We start from the raw sequence: 24,026 nt of genomic DNA, 5'->3' as shown, positions 1-24,026 counted from the left end.
GGCGCGCGGGACGCCGCCGCGGTCGCCCGAGAGAAAGCGGAGTCTGGGGGGAACCTCGCCGGCGGGAAGTCCGCGGAGGAGCTCTCGGGCCACGAGTCCAGCATGGCAGACGAGGGCATTGTGACGGAGCCGGAAACGGGCCCCGCCAGCGCTGCCTACCAGGACCTCGATCGCATGGTGGCGGCTTGGAAATTGCCTGGCATTGGCCAAGCGGAAAGCAGACCCCTCCGAGCCGGCGGCAAAGAGGGACCTCTCCCAGTGCACGCCGCCAGAGTGAATCACGAGGGCCCCGCTGTTGACGATGCCCTTGATGGCAAAGCCATGGCGCAAGCGTCCTCGGAGGCCCCTTCCACCCCGAGCACCCTGCGGCGCCGAAGGAAGTTTCCCTCGGTGGGTAACAGCGGGTCCGAATCCAGCAACGGGAGCAACGGGGAGTCCGGCGGCGAGACCTACAGGTCCTTGAGTGACCCCATGCCGCACCGCAGGTGCTCAATCACAGAGGAGGCCAAGAGCTTCTCCGTGGACAGCAATCTCCTGGGGTCCCTCAGCGCCAAGGCCGGCATGCCAGAGGCCTCGGCCATCGCTCGGTCGGAGTGCACCGGGAGTGCCGCCAGCGACCTGTCCGTGTGCAGCGACGGCGTCAAAGACTACAACCGGGTCATCCAAAACATTGTGAGCCAGCCCGGCGCCATGGACAAGGTGATCGACGAGAAGGGGAACGGCAAGACCATCAAGAAGAAGTCTTTCAGCGACCCCAGCCGCCGTGGGGACCTGGCCAGCGCTGGCTTCGAGGGCCCCGGCGAGCCCATCAGCGAGCTGGACCAGACCATCCCGCCTTCCAGCAGCGAGCCCATCCTCTCCGAGCAGCGGGACGAGGCAAGGGAGCTGGAGGAGCTGGCCCCGGAGGCCGGGAGGCTGCGCTCTCAGTCTGAACACGTCCTACCAGCGCAGCTGGGAGCTGGCGCTGCGGGGGAGGCCGGCCAGGGCTACAGTTTTGACCCCAAGCTCGCGGAAGTCCTGTCCCCCCGGGTCCTCCGGCGCAGCTCCAAAAAGCGCAACAACCGGGTGACCCACCAAGAGAACAACCAGACGCCGTCCTCGGGCCCCGGTCCTGCCGCCATCGGCAGGTCCCGGCTGGCCTCCAAGCACGTCCGGCACCCGAGCGAGCCTTCCACCTTCATCCCCATTTCAGTCCCGGACCCGCCTGCAACGCTCGGCCACAATGTGCACATCACCACACCAGAGCCATCCCGGCTCCCCGTCAAGGCCTACCCCGTGCTCCAAGCGCCATCCTTGGAGGATGTTACCAAGCAGTACATGCTGAACCTCAACTCTGGGGACTCGACTTCTGCTAGCCCTGTGGATATGCCCAGATCGTCGCCAGCGACGCCGACGACTTTGGAGCCCAAGCTGCTGCGATGTCCGAAGCAGCAGGAGGACCACGGCTCCGGTGGTGCCAGGACCAAGCCCCAAGTGGTAAGTCTGTCTAAGGTGCTCTTGTTGTGGCCCAGTCCAGAGGTCATTGAAGACCTTGTCTTCCCTGGACGCTGGGCCAAATTCAGCTGTCATGAATGCTCTTGGTCATTGGGAGCAACTCCATTGACTTCCGTGAAGTTAGTCTGGGGAGAGCGGATCAGAATCCCGCCCCTCCCAAATTTTGGCAGAAACTTAATACACCGTGGATCAAGCCCTCATGTTGGGGCAGACTCCCATTGGGGTCGGTGTCCGAGTTAAGACCAGCTCCCGCCTGAGTCGAAGGCTGCCGGGCTTGGCCCCATGCAGTCGGAAGACGCTTTCTTGCCTTCAAATTCACTCTTCCTGTTTTGTCTCTCTGGGATGCTATATAAGGTCTCCATAAACTGTTATTCTCTTGGCCGGCTCTAGATGCTTTTATGCCTGCAACGTTGAACAAAAGTTGCCTTTTCCTCGGTAGGGGGCTGATATCGTCTTTTCTTTTCATTATTATTCCTGATGTTCTGCCCGTCGGCTGCAACCTAAGAGCAAGTTGATTGTTTTTTTTTTTTAAAAAACCCAGCTATCTCCTGGTATTCCTGCACGTGGGAATCTGTTTAATGGGAACAAACACAGCTATATATATATATATATATTTGGCTAAAGGGGAGATTCCTCTAACTTTCTGGTACGATTATTGCAGCTTGGTGATTGTTTGTGATCATGGAGCAACTTCAGAAAGGAACGAGCGCTTCGCAGCGATTTCCCGGGTAGTGAAATCGGAGAGAGCCGGGGAAGGAGGGGGATCTTTGCTGCCTGTTCATAACAAAGCGCCGTTGCCAAAATGCAAGTTGGTTTTCAGGGCGGTTGTGTCCTAGCTGCAAAGCACGTGTGCCCGGGCTGCCTTCCTGGTTGAGAGCTGTGTCCGTGTGCAGTGGTCTGTGAAATACCCCTTTGATCTCGTTAAATAGGGAGTAGATTAAGATATCTGGTTTGCTGGAGGCATTTTGGTTTTCGTGTTGCATGGGTGAGGGTTTTGGTGTTTTTTTCCCAGTCAGCTTTGGTGGATTGGGAGAAAAGCTGTAATCTTTTTGCAGTCGTTTTGCTCCTGTTAGCAGGGGCTCTGGGACATCTCGGTGGCAGTGCTTTGAGTTGAGAGAGTATGCGAGCAGAGCAGCAAGCGCGGCATGACTGCAGTTTAGTTGGCTAAGGCTGCACAAGGGGAAGCGGCCTTTCTCCCTGCTCCTTTAATCAGAAAGCGTTGCTGTGGCTAGCGCTGCCGTCTGGCTCATGTCACTTTTTGCCAAGCAAAGGCTCGCGGGCCCTTTTTCCTCTCTCTTTCGGAGGTGGAAGGGGGGAATTGCCTTGGCAGGGTTTGCGTACTGGAGCTGAATGCCGTGTTCACCAGAGCGTAAGCTATCTACTAAATTGGTAACAACTGTTCTCTCTCCCTATTGTGTTTGCCCTGTCACGTCTCTGGGCATTTCTTTTAATGGTTTTCGAGCAGAGGCTTGGAGTTTTGTTTGCTTAATACGCACCGAGGGTTTAAAAGGCCCCCATTCCTCCCACTCCTGGGGATGTATGACCCGTGGGCAGGGTGTTGTTGGGTTTCACTCACCTCCCTTCGCAGCTCCCCTTTGCTTTTCACCCCGGCAGACTTTTATTGTAAGCTCAGCAAGGCACAGGCCGTCTCTGATGCAGGCCGTGCGCACCATAAGGCTTGAACAGGGCCTCCGAAATGCTCCCGCAAGATAAAGACGGGGGTTAAGATTTGGCCCTGTGCTGAGTAGCTCAGAAACAACGATTAAATCCCATGGGCTGTTTGAAACACATCGGCGTCATGGTGGCTCATAAGGCTGCTGGCTGGAGCACGCTTGATGGTCTCCTAGTTCATAAGCATGGTTTGGATCTTCAGCTGGAGGAAAGGGGTTTAAATCTAGCCCTATAACTTAGGTTTTCCTTGAGAGACTTGGAAACATTTCGAGGGAGGAAAAAACTGATCAGGGTTTTTGGTGGTGACTTAGTGAAGCAAGTGGAACATATAGTGCGGGCGCAGGGACAAAGGGACTGGCAGCCAAGCTGAGTGTGGGCTGAAGCATGTCTGGACGCCTTAAAGGCCAGAGAAGGGGACTGAGCTGTTCCTCGACGAGGTGGGGAGCTGACACTTCTGTCTTGCCAGCGTGCCTGACCTCAGATGTTCGGGGCTGCTTTTGATCTAGTGCTGCAGTCTGTTCCCGGGGTGGAAGGGAGCAAGGCCGGTCTCGGTGCTAATTGGAGCAGTATGTTTGCCTGGAGGAGACTGGGAGAGCTGGTCTTCCCATTGTGGGCGTCTCCCTGGAAGAAATGCGGGAGGAAGAGAGACGATATAGAGCTGTTACTGGGTAGTCAGTTTTGCTGGTGGGGGACTTTGGGAAGATCCCAGGTGCCGGACTTTAGGAGCGTGTGGATCCAGATGTGGATTTGTTCTCTGTCCCTGTTGCTCTAGATCCCTCCAACCCCAGATATACCCCGGTGCTTGAGGACAGCCAGGAGGTGAGGAGCAATGAGCTCTGTTCCCTGCCTCCTCTTCTTTGCAATGTTCTCCAGTATTAAATTTACGTTGTCAGGGCTCTTTCCAAATTATGCATGGACTGGTCATCATCTTAGCAATTCTTCATGGTGAAGGATCTGCAAGTGAGACTAGGCCAGGCTGCTGCTGGGGCAGTCAGTCTTTCCATGAGCCTTGTCTCTGCATGTGAACTGATGATTGCAGGGCAGGGGAGCTTGTCTAGAGAACTGAACTTTGCCGGTCCATTTGACTTGCAAACAGGCCCTTTACCGTCCCATGACACCCGGGTGCAGCGGCAGAGCAGGTACGGGAGTTTCTGCGGCTCCATCATAGTGTCAAGAGATTGCAGGCAAGAAATCCTGTACCTGCTGCCTGTGCTGGGTTTAAGAAGCTGTTTCTTAGCCCAGCCACTTAGAACAAATGTTAACAGAGGGACCTTCATACTGGGACGTTTAGGAGAAGCATCCAAGACTTTGGGGGTAGACAGAGGGGCTGCAGGGAGCAGGCAGCCCCATGTCCACTCTTTGGATGGGTTGTAACAATAATCCTTGTGTTCTTAGCATCACTCACTTCGTGCCCGGTCCAGGGTCCCCTGGGCCCCCGGAGACTTCAGCATGCATGCACAAGAGGTCCCCATCTTGCTCTGCGGATGGGGCAGCTGTATTATCACCATTTCACAGATAGGGAAACAGATTTCTTCAAGGTCATGGAAGCAGTCGGGGCCAAGCATCCTCGCAGCGCTGGGATCTCACCCCTGCTCTCCACTTCTCCAGCTGCACCCCTCCCACACACATACCCCTCTTAACACAAATGCAGTTTGTACTAACTAGGCTAGCATTGCAGCCTTGTTGTCCTTCCCTGCATTGACCACCATGCTGGGCTCAGCCCCCACCTGCCTCTGGCAGCGTAGTCCGGGCAGGGGGCAAATAGCAAGGTCCGAGGAAACACCAGGGCAGTGCAATCGGAAATATCACTGGAGTTGGTGAAAGGGGATGGGCCCAGAGGGACCCTACCCTGTCCTGGGCCTGGCTGCCATGACCACAGGCTGCAGCACGACCTGCTGGGAAGGGCAAGCAGGAGGTAAAAGGCAGGTCCGGCATCCCAGCAGGTGGGAGACTCAAGGGCCGATGTGGCTCGTAGCCAAGAGGGAGCTGGGAAGAGTCTGCATGAGGGGCTGGTTGGGTGGAAGTGCTGAGGGGTCAGGTCAATGCTGGAAAAAATGAAGTAATACGGGGGTCCCATACAACAGCTTTCTGGGGCAGGGACCCTGGTCATAGGGAGGGCCTGGCTCCCCTGGGTGCCACCTGCATGAGTTGGGAAACCCAGCCTGCAAGGGTCAAAAACCCATCGGGGCCAGGTCCTGTCCCTGCGTTCAACACCCAAGTCTGCTTAGGCACCTACGTGATCTCGTTCTCAACCTGCCCAAGTCCCTTGGAAAACCTTTAATGCAAAAGGTGGGATGGGTCATCTTCCTCCTCACTGTTTTCTGTGCCTTTGTCTTCAGGTCCAGATGACAGGGCGTTACCAAAGCAGGTGCTTTAACCTGGGACCTGGCAGAAGCATTGGTATCGCAGGGTCTGGGGCTCAGGGGGCCGACGATGGAGTCCTGCGTGCAGTTCTGGTGTCCACGGTTTAAAAGGGACGCTGGACATTTTGGAGACAGTGCAGGGAAGAGGGATGAGAGCAATCCGGGGCGGAGGAAATACTTGGAAGAGAGAGACTCAGAAAGCGTAAGCTGTTCAGATTTCCCAAAAGACGACTGGGAGGTGAATTGATTGCAGTGTAGAAGTTCTTTCCTGCAGAGAAATTACAGGGTTGTAAAGGGTTCTTTAATGTAGTGGAGAAGGATTTAACAAGAGCTAATGGCTGGTAGTTAATGCCAGCCAAATTCAGCTCAGAAGCACGGTGCAGATTTCGAGGCGCGGGGGTGGGTACCTGCTGGGACCACCTGCCGCGGGAAGGGGCGGGTTCCCCGTCCCCTGATGTCTTCAGATAGTGGCTGGATGCCTTTGTGGAAGATGAGCTTCAGGCAAGGAGTCCCTGGCTTTGCTACGTGCCTGAGTGGATGACTTTCTCTGGCTTGTGTAAAATAGATCGGACCAGGTCATCTAATGGCCCATTTTGGCCTTAACATATCTGCATCTGTGAGTGCTCTTGTGCCCCAGGGAGGGGAGTGGAAAGGTCGACTCTGCAGAGAGGCTGGGTAAAAGCGACCCCAACTCCACTGGCCGCGTCCGCCCATCCTAGCAATGAGCATGCCAGGCTTGCAGCGCTCCCTCTTCCTGCTGGCCCCGTGCAACTCGGAGAGAGGTCAACTCTGGTGATCCTCAGCCCCGTTGAAGTCTGTGGGCTCCCTGGACAACTGTGATTTCCAGGGCCTGGGATTCCCCGCTGAATACGTCTTGTTTCTTTCTCCCCGGCAGATCTGTTCCCTAGGTCCCAGGAGGCCCTGCCTGTGTGTGATAGCGGGGCTGAGTGGGTTTCTCTGAGCTTTTCCCAACCGGTGATGACCCAGGCAAAGGAGAGAGCCCAGATGCAAGTGGCAGGGCTGGCTCTTAGACAACACACAGTCCTTGAGAAAGCCGGTCAACATGGGCCCGGCCTCCGGCTGCTGCGTTCAGTGCAGGAGTTGCCTTCGGTGACTTCTGTGTCTGCAAAAATGGCATAGCCCAGTGCAGTCCAACCGGTGCCCATGGGCTGCATGTGGCCTGTGAGGGGTTAACTTGTGACTCCCCGGCTCCTGGTCTGAGCATCGCTTCCCCCATCACTCTCCTGCTGCTGCTGCTGTGGGGGGCGGTGGGGGGGTCTCTGGGCTCCCTTCCCTCCTCCAGCTTGCATCGCTACACTCGCACTTGGAGCTGGCACGGTGCAGCCCGCAGGGACCCTGGTGCCTGAGGGCTTGGAGCAGGTGGGTCAGGGTCTTTACACTTGCAGGGGCACAGATGTAGCACGGTGGGGGCCATGCTATTCATCACAGTGTGCGGCTTGGCTGTGGTCTGCAGGTTGGGGTGGCCCCTGGCTGCTCAGAAGCTGGACGGCCCTAGCATAGCCCAGGGCTGCCGCCAGCATCCTGAGATGTCCCCTCTGCAGCTCACCTAGGCTTGTCTTGGCCCTTCTTGGGTTCTTCTTTCCCTCCAGGCCTCTCCCAAACTTGCCACTCTTGCCTGATTTCTGAGAAATGCAAAGGCGAAGGGAAAAGGAGCTCGCGCTGCAGTCTGCCTCACCTCGCGGTGCATGTCTGCTGGGAGTCCAGGTCACGCACCGGACGGGCTCCCCCCGGCTCCCTGCAGCGCTTCAATGGGCGGATTTCCTGAATTGGCCGTCGCATCACTTCGAGGGCTGCTGCTTGCCAGGCCCCTGGTTCCTGCTGGCTGGAGGCCTCTGCTCCAGGATCCAGGCGAGGGCTGCTCACACAAGGCGGGGGTCTCGCACAGGGAGGGCGTCAGCAGGCCTCTGGGGGAGTTGGAAGCTCTCCTGCTTCTGGAGGGAGCAGGGAGAAGTGATTTGTAACTCGGATGCAACTTGTCAGGGCAAGTTAAAGGAGAGCGGTGAAGGTGGCATGGAGCTCTCTGTTTCCAGGGCTCGAGCAGCATCGTGGCCACCCATCTGTCGCAGCTCCGTGTCCCCCACGGGCTCCCCAGTCACATGGAGAGGGACATTCACAGCTCGGCTACTTAGCATTTTGCTTGGGCATCTCCCCGGTTGCAAAGAGACCGCATTAACAGCTTACCGTCACTGGTGCGCGGAGGGACTGCTGAAATGCTCTGGCTGTCAGCCATGAGTTACGTTTCTGGGTGTCTGAGCAAATTTACACTCAGCAAAGTGTTTGTCCAGCTACAAATGCTGGGTTTTGGACAGCTGGGAGTGCTCCCAGGCCCCTGCGGAAGGGACTGGAGAGCGCATTCGGGGGCGGCTGCAGTCGTGGCGGGACTATGTGCGGGGTATGCGAGGGCAAAGTGAGTGTGCAAGGAGGTTGGGCAGTGCTCCAGGGGCCGGGTGGAAGGAGGTGTGGGGCAGAAGGGGCTTTATTGCTTTTAAAGGATAGCTGGGCCAAACAAATGTGCAGGAGAGAAAGTTATTTTCTAAATAGGAGAGGGAGAGGTGTGTTTTAGGTAGCGGGCCTTTTCCCAAAGGGATGCCACCCTCCAGCTTGATTTTTTTTTTTTTTTCCCTTCGTGATTTGGGCTAGATGCATAGAAATCAAAAATCCAGCCAAGCCTCGTGGGCCATCTGGCTCCCATGGGTAAGGGATGCACTGTTTCATAGTCAACAGCATGCAAGAAGTGGATGCGACAACATCATGTCCAGCCACCTCCGGCTCCCCAGCTCCCCATTCACAGCTGGGGGCAGCTCTTGGCACAAGTCCGGAGCAGGCAAGGCTCAAAATCACATTGTTGCTGGAGTGTAGCAGGATGCCGTCCCCGCTCTGCCTCTCGGTAGAAGGAAGCAGGGCCCCGCTTGTGTTCTGCACACGCACGCACACTTCCCCAGAGAGCCCGCGAGCCATGAAAGCAAATCCCTCCCTGCCTTGGAATTGCTCACCGTGTTTGCATATTTCCCCGCCGTCCCCCCCCTTTCTCGCACGGCTCCTTTTTATTATTATTTGTGAACAATAATGTGAAGAATGCTGCCCGATGACTGCCGATCCAAGTGCTGATTCAAGAGAGCCGCTGGGATGGGAGAGGAATTGGCAGGGACAAATGCAGCTCCAGTGTGGGGCATGTGCGCACGCCCATGTGTGTGCGTACGCATGTGGGTCTGTGTGCATCTGCATGGGCGTGCGTGTCTGGCATGTGTGTGCCTGTTTGTGACGTGCGTGTGTGTGTACAGCCTTCATCCCATTTCATTAGGAGCCGGACGTTTGCAAAGCTGCTGAACTTATTGACTAATGCACAGTGCAGACAAGTGCGCTCGGTGTTCCTGGCACCGTGTCCACTAATAATACTTTTCATCTCAGCCTCTGGAAGCGCTTCATAAATATTAATGAATATGTCACATCAGTTGCCATCCTTGTTTCTTTGGATGGAGAAACTGGGGCGTCTGGAGAGCAAGCGACTCGGCTGGATTCAGACAGCGCGGCAAGGCCGCAGTCGAAGGGGACCCCCGAGTCCTGGGTGCCAGCTTTTTGACACCACTGCAGCACACGCTGCGTGAACAGGAGCTGAGTGGTGTCACGATGCTGTGGCCAGGAAGTGGGCACATGAATACCACTGGTCATGAGTCCTAATTGAAAGCATTTCTTAGGAGGGATCTCAGAGGAGTCCTTTCTGATCTGTCTGCTCCCTCAAACACTCAAACGCTCACACCAGCATCAGTGACAAGAGCAGTGGAAAAGCTCTCCTACCCTCCGCCTCGCTCTTCAGTTCCGGCCGCTCTAAAACATGTTATCCAAGACCCAACTAGTCTCCTGCTTCGTCTGGAAGGTGATCCGGATTAGCGGATCCATCACGTGCCTGAGTCTGCTTCTGTGAACTCGGGTTGGATATTAGGGAGAGCCTTCTCGCTTGGAGGATGGCTCAGCCCTGAAACTGATTTCCTGCAGAGGTGGGTTCTCCGTCCTTGGACGTTTCGAAGAGGAGATTGGGCACATCCTCAGCTGAGATGGTTGAGACGGGGCCAATCCTGCCTTGAGCAGGGGGTTGGATGAGATGTCCTGGTGAGAGCTTTGCCTGCCTTGGTTTTGTGAGATTTGATGCAAGGGGCTTTGCTCCTCCATTTCTCAGTGGCAAAGGGAGAATAACAACTGTCTGACAGGGGTTTGATTAATGTTTGCAAGAGGCTTTGAGATCTTTGGGTGCAAAGTGTTATTTAAGTACCAAACATTGTAATTTGCCAGCACAGCCTTTGATAAGCAGCTCGGGGAATAGGTGGTGTCAGAAACACCTTGGGATCCTGTTCTGAGAAGCGTTCAAGGCTTTTCCCTAAATCAGAGCCTCGTCCCATCCCCCTTAAAATGATTTAGTGGCCCACTTCTAAGAGGATGTAGTGGAGGCAGGACCTGACACGTGCTGGGGGATGCTATGCTGATAGAGGCATTGCCATTTAGACGGGCGATTAAACAGCTCTTGTTGAGTTGATTGTTTCTAATCGTGGCTTGTTGGCCACAATTAAGATCAAGTAGCACCAATCTGTCCACCTGTGTCTTCACTTAGGCTGCGCTATTCTTCACTGCTTGTCCTGAGCCATCAACTCTAGGGTGCTGGTGCAGGTCTCTCATCCAGGATCTGACCAGGCCCAGTCCTCTTTAGCTCTCGAGGCATGACTGTATGGGTTAGTTCCCATCCTGTCCTGAAATCCTAAGAGGTTATTTCCCTTGACGTCCTCATGAGATGACTAGCAGCTAGAGGAAGACTTTGATGTTACTGCCCCATGAGAGCCTTAGTGCTGTTGGTGGGGGTTTCTGCCATAAAGAGAACGATTTTTGCCTTAACTTATGGTGACACTGAAGTCCCAGATAACATGATTCAGTCAAGGACAATGCAAGCTATATTTGATGAGCTTCCCACAAGTCTTCAGTTTCCGGGATTTTTGCTTTCATTTTTTAAAAGGCGAATTAAGAAAAAGAAATGGAGTCATGCCCCCTTTAAAGCTAGTGGGATCATGACACATGAATCAAGGACCTGACGGCTGCATCAGTGACGTGGGAAGGGAGTTTTAGTCCAAGCCATAGGCTGGCTGTGTTAGCACCTGTTTCTCTCCGCCAACTAATGAACCACTTGGAGAAAGAGATACCTTTGTTAAAAATCCCATGTGTTGCTTCAGCTCAGCTTAAAAGCTCGCAGCGAACTCCCCGGTGCCAGCGAAGTTGGGGGAACAGCAGAGCTGCAATTCCTGTATTTCCAAGATGAAAGGATATAGCAGAGCCTTTCCCCTTTCTTGTTCTTTTTTCTCTTACAGTTCTTTAGCCTCTTTGGATATTAAGTGGCAGGCAAGGGCAGCAGCCCCATTTTGGCTTAGTCTGGGGGCCCCCAGTGACTTGCTAAGCTCTGCCAGGGCAAGAGCACTTATTTTGTGGTATCCCACCACTCCCTCCCTTGTGCCCTTCAGTTTGTGGACCCAGAGCATCATCGTGACGTGGTACTACCCAAGGACCTGACCGCCCGGGCAAGACAGCTTCATGCGAGGGGCACACCCTCTTCCTGCCTTGGCTTTGGGAAGGCCGCATCAAGGATAAGCCCCACTTGATGCCCCTCTGCTACTTCCACATCACCCAGCATCCTCCATGGGCTTTGCACCATGTCTACCAACGGGATAACTCGGCTCTGGGTCTCGCCGAGACACACGGAGCAGAGATGCAGACTTCCTGCCAGTGACAGGGGAGCCAGGGCAGGGATCTGAGCAGCAGCTCTTACCTTGTTTGAACCCTTGAGCTGCCCAGCGGGTGTAAATTTTTCCTTTTAAGGGCAAAATTTCAGCCGTATCTTTGAATATCTCTCCTGCCTTTTTGCCTTTTCTGTGCCGCAGCCATAACATAACTGAAAACAATATTTTATTTTCCCTTTGATTTATTATATATTGGAGCAGGCCGCTGGGATGTTTTACTTCAGATGGCACCAGACATGAATTCAGAAGGGGGAGTGCTGGAATGGGGCTGTTTTAATGAGAGGACATTGTGCCCAGCACCGGATATAACTTGGCACCACGTTGCAGGTTCCCAGGGGAATGTGACATGCTCTGTGACCTACGGAGGAGAACCGAGCCCTCCTTCCCCTTTGAAATCTGTGTCAACTCAGATTGCAAGGGTGAAGGGTTGGTGGCATGGGAATTTAAGCGACTGGTTTAGCATTGGCAGCAGGAGCGAGGGACAGTGGAAACTTCAGTGTCCAGAAGGAGATTTTAAATCAGGCCCCGTGGCAAAATAATCTTCCCAACACCGCCTGCACACAGACCCTTTCAATACATTCATTTGATCTGTGAGACTGACCACTTGATTTCAAGAGCGTGATGGCGGTGTACCCCAGCCGAATATCCAGCCCCAGACCTTCATTAGGCTTCAGAGTCATATTGATCAGGGGTGTGATCCACAGCTCAGGGGAGTCAGCGGGAAGTGCTGGCTCCTTGGAGCCTCTGATCATAACTCAAGCACTTAGTTTATCTTAGTTTATCATGGGTTATGATACAGGTTAAGGTTTCTTATTTTAAGGAGTTTAGCTTCCATTTACAGGGGTGTGGGGTTTAGCCGTGTTGGTCTAAGGACACAGGCAGACAAGGCTCTTTGGGTGAAGCTGATATCTTTTATTAGACCAACGTAAAGTTAAACCTGACGAGGATTTTTCAACCCGAAAGCTTGCTTAAAATTTGTTCTCCAACTATTTAAGTTGGTCTAATAAAAGATATCAGATTCACCCGAAGAATCTTGTCTGCCTGGCTTCCATGTAGACACCCTGTAAGGGCCAGATGTTTATCACAGCCCAACACAGTGGGTCTGGGTGTGTTGGGTAATATTGGTGGCATTTTATATTACCCATTTTTGAGTCAGTAGCAGCTCAGTTTTACTCTCTTAGGCATCCAAATGCCATCCTATTCCACCTTGCCGGTGTCCGTGGACATCCACGAATGTCTCTATTTTTGTAATGTGCCATCATCCAGGCCTAAGTCGTGCAAAAGCAGCGAGGAAGAGGACCTGCTGGCTTTGTTGCAGGAGCAGTTTTCATGGGACTCGAGCAGGGTGGGATAAGGTAGGACTGAGATGTCTGTGGGATCTTCGTAGAGTAGGATCTGGTCTCAAGTGTCTTCATGATGGAAAATACCCAGACAGGCTCACGTGGACCTCACTTCATGTGGATGTCACAGTGGCTTCAGGGGGAGGCAGGAAGCTGTCATTTTGGTGCTGGACCAACACGTTGGAGTTGTGAAAGTGGGCTGATCCTTCTCCTTAGTAGACCACCCCCCCAGAGCTGCCCCCGTGGAAGAAAGGTGTTGCTTTGCGCCCCCAACTCCGTTATTTTTGTCAGCAGACCCATGACTGCCTGCTGCTCTCAGGTAGCAGCAGAACGAAGCAGAAGGGGGTCTAGTCTGAACCAGCCAGAGGCTACTTAAAATCACTCTGGGGCTTCCTGGGAGTCGTTATCATCTTCGGCAATCCCTCGCCACTGAGGATGCTTGTCTTCCACAATTGCCTTTCCTGTGGGTCCAAAGATGCCTGCTGAGGCCGATCCAGGATCTACGGACTCTGCTGCAACTCGGGCACGCGTTTCCTTGTGGAGCGGGTGGCTCTGGATTCTTGCCGCTCCCGCTTTTCCCTCTCCTGTTGTAAGGTTTCAAAGTACTGAGATCCTTGCAGCAGACTCTTCTTCCATTTGGGGTGGCCCTGGGCCACGGTCTCCTACGAGTTGGTGTCGATGTTACATATTTCAAGTTGGCCTCGAGGATGTCCTTGAAGCGCTTTCTCTGCCCTCCGCCTGGGGGCCCATCTTCGTGGGGGTATGGGGAACATCAGGGGAGACGCCTGGGTTGCCTCTCAGCCGGCCTGGGAGGAGAGCACCACCCGGGCTTGCATGCAGGGTGGTTCCTTTGCACCTGGCAAGGGTAGGGACTTCCTTTTTGATACCAGCTTGGTACAGATGTATGGCTTGGCTCTCTTCTTGCCCTTGCCCACTCACACCCACCCATAGCCGTGCACTTACCCACACCCGATCACTTCCCCTGGAAAGTTCCATGTGCCCCACACACGTGTGCGCGCACACACACTCATTTCCCTAGGAAGACTATTATCTCTCACACACACATGCACACGATATCTTACATAGACACCCAGTATCTTAAGCATACACACACAAAATCTTACATACACCCCCCACTCACCTCCCTGGGAAAGTTGCATATCAAACACACACATACATACACTCACTTCCCCAGGAAATGTCCATCTCTCTCTCTGTCACATGCACATACATGTGCACGCACACACAAACGCACACTTTCCTGGGAAAGCTCCCTGTATCTCTCTCTGTCTCTGTCACATGCACGCACGCACATACGCATGCTTTCCTGGGAAAGTATCTTCTCTCAGTCTCTCTCAGGCACACACACTCACGCTCTCTCTTCCCTGGAACAAGTCTTGTATCACACATGCACTCTTCCCTGGGCAAGTTGCATATCTCCCCCCTGCCTCCACACTTGCTTCCCCGGGAAAGCCCATCTGTAGGAAAGCTCCGTGCATCCCACCGGCAGGATAGGACGTGGTCCGTGAACTGCAGTGGGCAGTGTGTGTCCATCTGTGTCACATTGGACACTCTGCACACTAGCATAACCCTGCTGCAATCAGTGGAAGTCCATCAGTGGAAGGAAAACTCGAGTGACCAAGTGGGGATCAGGCCTGGCAGCACCAGGCTGATTAGTTGAGGTGGTGACTAATTCGGATCGATTCCACTTTAATGCTGTATCCTTCCAAAATCCCCATCCCACGTACAGCGGTGCAACTCCATCCCATATAGTGGAACTGTCTATGTGTGATGGAGAGGAGAATTTGGCCCATTTTTGCTAACAGCCTGCCAGTGTCTACAGGCATGTTAGTAAAAACTAGCTCTTTCTTTAAACCATTACATCATGCCCCTTATGTACATAGGGGAAGCTATAAGTGATGACTGACACCGTGGAGTCGTCTCATTCCACTGCATAATTATTTTTACTGGGCGTATTCCAATAGTCCTGCATGTTCCGTTCGTTATTTTTTTTAGACGACCGAACTTCCAAAGAATCCCCGAATCAGAAAAGCTCCTCCTCCCCTTGTTCAGAAATGTGCACAAGGCTTTTATTTGGCGGAGAGCAGTTAATTTGACAATACAAGTGTTGTTTATCCCACAGGATAGGGCTTCTGCTCAGGCATGCACAGTGTAGGCCATGAAAAGAAATAATAATACTTTCAAGGAGAGGAGGTGGGGGTGTGAAGAAAGACAAAAATAGGAACAGAGAGAGATTTAAAAAAAAAAAGAAAGCCAGTTCCTCGTTTTGCTGATTCCATCAGAATCCGCCGGCTGGCTGCAGCGGCAGCGCGGAGACGCACAGAAATGATAGCAGGGTGCAAAATAACACCGCAGAGCTCAGATAATGTTCTGCCCTTGTGACTTGCAGTCAGCAGAGCGGGGTGGGCTGTATTGCAGGACAGGGGATGCGAAGGGGGACAGTGCTTCTGTCGCAGCAGGTCCCAGCTGAAGTCTGGTCTCCACCGAGCTGGGCTTCCCATGGGTCATCAGCGACGGTTGCCTCCCAAAAGAATTTGCTGAGAAGTAGCTTTGCGGACTGTGGATTATAGTCCCATTTTACAGATGGCCAGTTGAGGCATGGATGGCCTCCATTGGGCTGGCTGTCTAGGAAGCATGTAGCCTTCCTGGGGGGCCTTTGCATTGGGTGCACGGCCTGCTCTGGCGGCTGGGCAGGTTAAGCACAGACAAGGTGTAGTTCATGGTAACCACGAGACCTTCCCTCCTGTCTGGCAGAAACCGATGCCCGATAGAAAATGAGGTTCGTTCCCTGCTCGTTGACTTAAGCAGGAGTCATTTTAAACAGGAAAATATTGACCAAAATAGCACGTCTGGGGCTCAGACCAGTCATGGGGATGTGGCCTCCGCAGCCAACCCCCCTCCCGGGGCTGTGGCCAGGTTGCCTGTTTCTGTCGCAGCGCTTGAGGGGTTCAAAAGCCTGGAAAAACTCCCCTGCGGGGAGTGAGCGGGCAGTGCTGTGTTGGGGTGGGGGGTGTTTGGCGTGGACAGGAGACTCGGCCCAGAACAACTGGCCTGGAGACGGGAGGTGACAGGACACAAGGGCAAGGGGATGCTCCGTAGTGTTAAAAGCTGGCACCGGTAAAAGGAAATCCTTTTTCCCAGGCCATGCAATCCAGCTGCGTTGCTCACTGCCGCAGGAAGTCGTCGTCTCCAAGAATTTAGCTGGACTCCAAGTGAGATGGGATATTCGCAGGGCTGGCAAGAGGTCCTGCCCTCTGCTAGCAAGCAGTCCCCGGCAGGGACGATGAGCGCGGTGCTTCAGGGACCCTGTGGGAGCGAGGGGGCTGGGGCCGCGTTACCCCCCGGGTGGCATCCCGGACAGGCCGCAGTCAGAGACGGGTGACCCAGCCCTGCTGCTCCCATGCTCGCAGCCCCTGGGCTGGTTGCTGGATGAAGCAGGGTAGCCTGAGTCGTCCTCGTCCTGACTTTTAATCCTTTGTATTTGAAATATCACGGACTGCGGCCTCTCCTCTGAACGGCTGCCCTCGGATTCGGCCCAGCGGGGACTTTCCTTTGCCCGGGCCCCCCCGACCTGGCATTGTGCGTTGGCGAGGGATCCTCAGTGGGAAGTCTCCAGGGTCAGGCTCCCAGAGACGCGACGGTGACCTACGGCGTGTGCAGCCCACGTCCCCGTGGAGTCTGAGAGTTGTGTATTCACGCTGCCCCACATGGGCAGAGCTAATCCCACTACCTGGTCTTCCCTATTGGCAGCTGCTTTTTTTAGCCCCTTTCCCCACACCCAGTCAAATGGCATTTCCACCCTGAGCCAACGCTGTTTTGCACCAGTCTGGAGGATTTTGCCTCCAGAAGGCAGCTGACCTCACGGTAGAGGGCTAGAAGCCACAAAGGCCAGCGTTCGTAGCCCGGGTTAGAGCACAGACCAGTCTATCGGGAGATCCGGAGTCCACTCCCAGCTCTGCCACTGACAGCTTTTGTGACCGCGGGCATATCCTTTAACCTCCAATACTTGGACTGCCCTGTGATCCCAAGCGGCAAACTGCTCCGTACCTCGGGCTTCATTCTCATCCTCTGGAAAACAGACAAGCGTTGCTCTCTCTGAGGGCTGGTTTCTCATTAGTCTTTAATCCCGAGATAATTGGTGACTAATTAAGGTCTTGTCTCACTGGAAAAAAATATTAGTGTAACATATGTGAGTTAACACGTGTTGGCGTCCTGAAGCAGATAGGGCAGCTGGTATTAGAAGGTGTGTTTGCTGGTAGGGACTGCTCCTAGGGCAGGGGCAGGCAATTATTTTGGGTGGAGGGCCGCTTACTGACTTTCAGCAAGCCATTGAGGGTCGCGTGACAGGCAGCCCAGGGCAGATTAATATTAATTTTCTAAACTTTTTAGGGGCCCTGCGGGCTAGATAGGGGGCTGGCAGGCCGCATGCGGCCCCCAGGCCACATTTTGCCCACCCCTGCCCTAAGGGAAGCCTAAAGAGTTTCCTGGACCAGCTAACATTGCCGGTGCCTTAAGAGAAGAAATTGCCTTCTCTACACAAGGGTTCTCACGTGTTAGCATTGCACTCTCATATCCTAACCCAGGTATGGTCCTAGCATAGACACAGGATGATGATCTGTAGGATAGAGTATAATAATGCATGGATACCCTGGAGTGTCTATGTCTGGAGCATCCACATTAGGCTTTAGAAATGTGCTAATTGCTTGCATGTAACGAGCTATTAGTTACCTTGAGTTAAAAATCCTAGTGAAGACAAGCTCACAGTAGGGCACAGGTTTTGGGCTGGTGTGTTGCATGCGCCATTAGACCTTGGGCCCTGGGGAAAGCCTTCCTGTTCTCCATTGCCTTGCTTTTTTAGGTAGTTCAATCCAAAAAAGGGATTGAGCCTGGGAGAGCTGAGGAAGGCCTGAGCCTGGCCAGAAGATTTTGCTTTTGTTTGAACTTCGGTTTGTACGCAGGGACGGGGCCAAATGTTGTTCTCTCTTCCACCGGCATAACTCCGCCAATGGCCAAGGGCTCCCCAGGGTCAGGGGCGCTTTGGATACTGCCTGGAGGTGGATGTGGCTGCTAGACTTCGTGCCCTGGGGTTGCTGCTTGCTTTATTTTTTTCCTAGGCCTTTTCTTCCTACATAACTGTGTGCTCCTGTCCCTTTGATTGCGGCTGGCTTGGTTACATAGCCCCACGTCTGGATGTCTTGTTCCTTGGACTCAACCAGCACGGAGGACAGATCCTCAAGTCTGGAGGAGGTCTGTCTGTTGACCTAGAGCGGGGACTCGGATCACCCCAGTGGGTGGAAAAACTGAGGTTTCATTCTGCCAGTCCTTCCCCACTCCTGCAATCCTAATTGTCCTGAATACTTCAATGGGGGCTCAGTGTAGCTCTGCTGACTCCTGAGTAAGGGTTCCCAGGCACGGTGTCCCCCTGCTTCACCTGCGGCAGGCGAAGGTGTTCTTGGTGTCCTCAGGCTACGTACCTTGTAGCTGTGCAGCAGTGTTATTTGTGTGGTTTTAGGAGTGGGTTAGACAAACACTTTTTTGGGATGCTTTGGTAAAGGTGATCCTGCCTTGGACAGGGGGTTGGACTAAATGAGGTCCCTTCCAGCCCGACTTACCTGCAGTTTGGAGCCTGTGATAGAGCCATAGTGCAGGGTTTGGCTTTTGCTGGCTTGTAGACGGGAAGATGTGGGCAAATTGGAAAGCGTCCAGGAGAGAGCAACAAAACCGATTAGAGGCCTGGGAAACATGACACCCGGGGAAAGGTTGCAGCACTGGGACTGCTCAGTCGGAGAAGACGAAGCCGAGGAGGGGGGCTGAGAAGCAAGGCTTCTCTTGGTAGTGCCTTTTATTGGGAGAGATGCTAGATAAGCTTTTAGGCACAAAGTGCCCTTCCTCAGGTCAAATTCCTCAAGGGACCTGATAGCAGTTTTGAAACATAAAGAGGATGGCTGTAAGGAGGACGGTGATCAACTCTTCTCTGCCCACAGGGGACAGGACAAGAAGTAATGGTCTTAAATTGCAACAGGGGAGATCTAGGTAAGCTATTAGGAGAAACCTAAAGGGTGCTTCATCACTGGGATGGATTCCCTAGAGAGTTTGTGGGATCTCTATCCTTGCACGTGTCTAAGTGCAGGTTCGACAACACTTGGCTGGGATGGTTTAGACAGGGATGATCCTGCTTCAAGGAGAGGATTGGACTGCGTGATCTCCCTAGAGCCTGTCCGGTCCCATTTTTCTCTGAAAATTATATTTCTCTGGCCTTTGTTCATTAACAAGTTAGACTGTAAGGCGTTGGGAGCAGGAGGAGCATCTTCACACGGACTCCTTGGGATCTGTCTTCCCTGCAGTGTGAGTGTGTTTGTGTGTGCACATGCACACGTGAGTGTGTGCATGTGTTCATACCTGTGGCGGCGGGGGGGGTCACCTAAGGTAAATAAGTTAATAGCAATGAGGCTGTGCTACGTCAGGCGTTAGCAGAGACCCAGAGGGCCTGCCTCGGACCCCAGGGTAGTGCTTCCTCAAAGGCCCAGCCTGTGCTGAAGATGTCCAAGCACCCTAAATCAAGCTAGTGCAGGGTCTCTGCTCTTGCCTGAAGTGTAGATGTGCCCTTGGGCAGTGCTGGGCACAGGGGGTCCCACGCCTGACTAATGCAGTCCTTATACATGCAGTGTGGTGGGCTTGATGTGTTGACAGCGATAAGGGGATGAGCCTGGTGCTGACTTCACTGAGAGCAGGATTAGCCCGTCGGTGAGACCCTACGGCCCTATCCGAGGTGTGTGCGCAGGTCTCACAGATGCTGGAAAAGGGAATGCGCAGCCTTGTACATGCCCTGAACCCCATTTGGGCCCCGCTCCTCTGCGAATGTGAACTGGCCACTTTTGCCGTCCAAGTGGGAAAAAAATCGAAGCACAGTCTGCTCCTGTTGGTTCCCCCCCCAAGGGGTTAAAAGCCTGGGATCCCTGGCATACCAACCCGCTGCTGTCATGGGCAGGTGCGGGGAGTAAATCCTGGTGCCTTGCTTACCAGGGAAACATCTGGCTCCTTTATTTATGTTGTGCAGAAATGCGCAAATCGCCATCAGGCAGAGATGCGGCCACGTGACTAGGGATGTGTCCAAGTCCTGCAGCTTATGCCTGTCTCCACATCCAGGTTGTGGAGGTGTGGGAGAGCCGAGATTTTGGCTTGGCCCATTCAGGATCTAGACTAGCCGACAGCTGGAGGGTGTTCGGGTCTGGGGCTTTGGCTTGGACTTGTCTCTGCGCATTCCCAAAGTCACTGGTGGTTCATCGCTGCTGTATTCAGGTCAGCAATGCTGGGTCTGTCTTGCCCCTTCAAGCACTGGCTATCAAGCATTTAGTTGATTTTTTTTTTTTTTGGCTTCTTGTTGAAGACGTGAGCTTCTCTAGCCATGGGCGGACTTTCAGTGTTGCAGAACTGGAACGGGCAGAGATCGGATCCAAGCCTCTCTTGGGCCTCCTTTAGATCTGCCTGTGGCTGAGATCAGTCATCCTGGGAGTGTCAGACATATGGATCCAGCCTGCAGAGGTGGGTCATCTAGCCTGCGGGGGTGAAAATCCTGAAAATAATTTTGTGCCACAAATTTCCAGCCAGTGGAGCGTTGCCAGCTCCCCCGAGTGAATTGGCACCTTTGAAAATCAGGCCCAATGCAACCACGACAAGAGGCACCCGAAGTCAAGTGGGTGTAGGGATGCATTTGCCTTGGCAAGGAAAACCCAGGTTCTTTGGTACTCGCGCCATGTGGATGTCCCCATCAGGTGGACTGGCTGCGCTTCGCAAGGCAGGGATGCCTCTTCCTTCAGTGCCATGGCAGAGTCTCCTTGTTTCTGGGGGCTGCTGCTTGTTATCGAGACTCTGGGCTTTAACCTCTGGTCACAACATGGCCTTTCGCCTCTTACCCTAGATCGAGGAAACCTCTCCTTACCTCCATTCCTCACGCCCACACCTTTGCTGCACATTTTGTGGCTCAGAAACATGTGGACAAAACCCAGCGTGTGAACCACAGCCCCTGCAATCTGGGGGATGATGGGGAAGCCCTGGTTCCCTTCACCTCCTGGGTGTCATCCCAGCCGTAGTCATTCAGGTGCCTGGATGAGGACAGGCCTGTTTGCTGGCGTAGAGGCAGCTAAACAGTTGCATGGTCAGTTGATCTGGTGGGGTGGTTGCTGGAACTGGTTGCACAAAACGTTGTGCAGATGAATGGCTGGTGAGGTCTAGGTCTTGCAGATCCCTTGTTCTGGTCCAAACTGGTCTTTGAACCTGACCCAGAGCCTAACCCCGCTTCCACCCTGAACTGCTGGCTGTAATTGGCTCCGAGGAGTGGTTGTAGGAAAGAAGAGGGATCCTGCCGTGTTGTGACCTGCACTGATGCATGCCTCGCTTGGAGTAGCCCTTCCCCACGTGCTTTGCAAGCTTCATCCGTCATTGATTTCTGCCAGGAGGAAGGTGAGCATCGTTCTCCTGCCGTGGGTGGGGAAGCTGAGGCTGCATGGGCTGGCCAGCCCCCTGTCCACTTACTCACCCAAGCATCCAGCTCCCATCGGCACAGCATCCCGGCACCGCGGACGGGCTAAATCCCAGTCCCATCAAGTCACTGGCTTCAGCAGCCACGACATTCCCCTGTGTGAGCAGCACCCTGCCTCCCCCGGGACCGACCCCTTTGCCTGGCCGTTAGTTGGGTACGAATTGATTGACCCCCATCTTGCATTTGGGAGTCAGTGCTGGGTCTCCCTCTCCCTGCCCCTTTTTGGCGTCATCTCCATAGAAACCAGGTTCCAGGACGCGGCTGGTACATCTTCGGTTTTTGGCACGATGGAAAAATCTATAATTAAACCACTGTTGTGGGGCAGCCGCTGCGGGGAGGGGAGGGGAGGAAATATAAATATCTTCTTTCCTGTCCTTTGTTTACTGCGGTGATGGCCCTGCTGATGACCCGACATACTTTGCCCTCCAGAGCCGGTTTCCCACTGGGGTTCAAGCTGCTCCTTCTGCCCGACCCGCGTGGTTTCTCACCCTCGGTCCCCAACCAGCTCGTGGCACAGGGAAGGGCTCAGCCTTTATAGCCTCCACATCTCTAGGCAGAGTCCCCGGTGCCGTGCCCCCGGCCCCCCTCGCGCAGCGTTTGCTTGCGCTAGGATCTCCCGGAGCTCAGCAGGAGGCAGCTTCCCCGGCCGCCCACGCGCCAGCCTCCCAACCCCTCCCTGCGGCTCAGGCCGTGTTCACACCAGTTTCCCAGGGGCACTGGGCACCGCGCCTCTGTGCATTGGTGTACTGTGCCGGTAGCACCCCAGGACCTCAGCGGGGGCTGCGTCATGCTTGCAGACTCATCCAGACCTGCTCTGCTCCCAGCGGAGATGGGCAGGTGCCTGCAAGCACAGCCAGACAAGTCCTGCCCCTAAGCTCTTACAACCTAAGGAGGCAAGACGGGCAAAGAAAAGGGTTATGCAGGGAGGTGAAGTGTCTCTGTTTTTTCTCTGCGGATGTGATGGGGAATCAGTGGCGCAGAGAGATGCAGGAAATCTAGTTGGGCTCTGCTTAGAGAGGATTGCAGCAGCGCTCCAGGGTGATGGCTCAAGCCTTCTGGGACCTCTGTGTGGACGTGGTGTTTGGGGTTATACCCAAACCTCCCCCACACCAGGCTTATAGTCAGCAGGGAGCTGCAGAGGAGAAGGGGCCCACACCAACGTGGCATCATTTTGCAGAAGCAAGGAATAAAGGAGAGAAACAAGCTCTTTGAGGTTGGCCCTTCCCTCTAAAAATACCCTCGCTCAGGCTCTGTTTCTACTCTTAAAAATAACTGTGTTTAAGTACGGTTGCAGGTTGCCTGGGGAGATGGGATAAAAACGGTGGCTGGGGAGGTGGAGAGGTGCCGGGCGCACGCAGGGACTGGAGTGGGGCTGAAGGTGAGGAGAGACTGGACCAGAGGAGCTGATGGGATCGTAGAGATGATCCGAAGAGCAGGCAGATCCTCCCCAGCTGGGGATGCAGCTTTGGGCCAGAAGTCCTGCGTTAGAAGGGCCTGATCCCTCCTTCCTCCCCATCGCTCAGCTGAAAGCCACCAGGGTTGTGTTGCAAATCTCCTGTCCTTTCTGCGGGGCCCGTTGTTTCGTGGTGGGGCTCTTGGTCAGTTTGCCCAGCGAAACTTTTCCTTTCTTTCCAGCTGGGGCCTCGTTAGCTTCACTTCAAGGTTATGGCGTGGATAGGAGTGTGGTTGTTTGCCACGTGGCTATGCTAGGCGCCCAGGCACAGACCCAACGTGCTGTACAGTACAAACGCGGAACGAGACTCTCCCTTGCAGTCCCAGGTGAGGCTATCCTGGGATAGAAGCAGACAGACAAGACTGACTGTGATACGACTTGCACTGGCATAGTTTTACCCCTGATTTTTTTTTCCCGGGGTAGCTCTACCCTGGATCTTATTATGGTCTACCAGTGGAGGGCTCTATGTCACGTGCCCACTGCTGTAGGGGTGCTTGCATCTCAGTAGTGGGTATGGGGGTGCCTGCATTTCGGTAGTGGGTAATTCCTTCAGCTTGAAAGTTTACAAAGTGCTTTGGGGTGAAAAGTACCATGTAAATGCCAGGTGACAGCTACAGTTTACAGAGGGCAGTGCACTAAGAGCTGGGATAACACCGCCTTTTTCTCAGTCCAGCCAAGTACGCAGTTTTGCAACCAATTGCAGCAAGTAGGAGGGGAGCAGGAGCACCAGAGAGACAGTAACTGCCCCGTATTGTCTGTCTGCTTCTTACCTTGTGGCAAATGCAAACTGCACTGACTCAGTCCTGTTCCTGAGCTGCCCTGAGTTAGTGCCCGCTTGCCACAGGGTAGGAGCAGGCAGACTTGACAGTGATCCCACAGCGGTGGCTCCCTGCAACTTGCCCACGCCATAGATTTCATAGATGTTGGGGCTGGAAGGGACCTCAGGAGACCATCGAGTCCAGCCCCCTGCCCCAGGGGCAGGAAGTCAGCTGGGGTCATAGGATCCCAGCAAGATAAATGTCCAAATGTCTCTTAAAGGAGTCCAGAGTAGGTGCTTGCACCACCTCCAGCGGCAATCAGTAAAGAAATTGTTCCTTATGTCCAGCCTGAAACTCAGCACAGTTGGACAGCTTGTCCAGACCCTGCATCTATCAGAGGCCTCGCCGGCCCGTCTCGGACAGCCAGGGATCCCAGGTCTCCACGCCCTGGCTGGCTGAGTTAATGCCATCAGGAGTTTATAGCGCAGACCTCTTCATGCAGGGCACATTGTAGCTTCCTAGAAAGACAGACACTTGGAATTAAAGACATGGAAACGGGGCATTTTCTTAAAAAAAAAAAAAAAAAAATCCC

The 24,026-nt window shown here is 54.0% G+C and overlaps 1 protein-coding gene across 1 annotated transcript in view; it reads left to right on the top strand.

Moving 5' to 3' along the window:
* The first annotated feature begins 6 nt into the window (after window positions 1-6).
* The window catches only part of ARHGEF17 (Rho guanine nucleotide exchange factor 17), a 225,820-nt gene continuing 201,800 nt past the window's right edge, over window positions 7-24,026 (top strand). Inside the window, exon 1 of the mRNA XM_019505928.1 lies at window positions 7-1,476. Within this exon, the coding sequence (XP_019361473.1) occupies window positions 103-1,476 (1,374 nt within the window). The 5' untranslated portion in view covers window positions 7-102. The remainder of the gene's footprint in view (window positions 1,477-24,026) is intronic.

The sequence above is a fragment of the Gavialis gangeticus genome, unplaced genomic scaffold (genome assembly GCF_001723915.1).
Source record: "Gavialis gangeticus isolate Ggan-Ray unplaced genomic scaffold, GavGan_comp1, whole genome shotgun sequence".
NCBI classification, from domain to species: domain Eukaryota; kingdom Metazoa; phylum Chordata; order Crocodylia; family Gavialidae; genus Gavialis; species Gavialis gangeticus.
The sequence above is the reverse complement of the archived record's forward strand: the minus strand, read 5'-3'. Positions and strand labels throughout refer to the sequence as shown.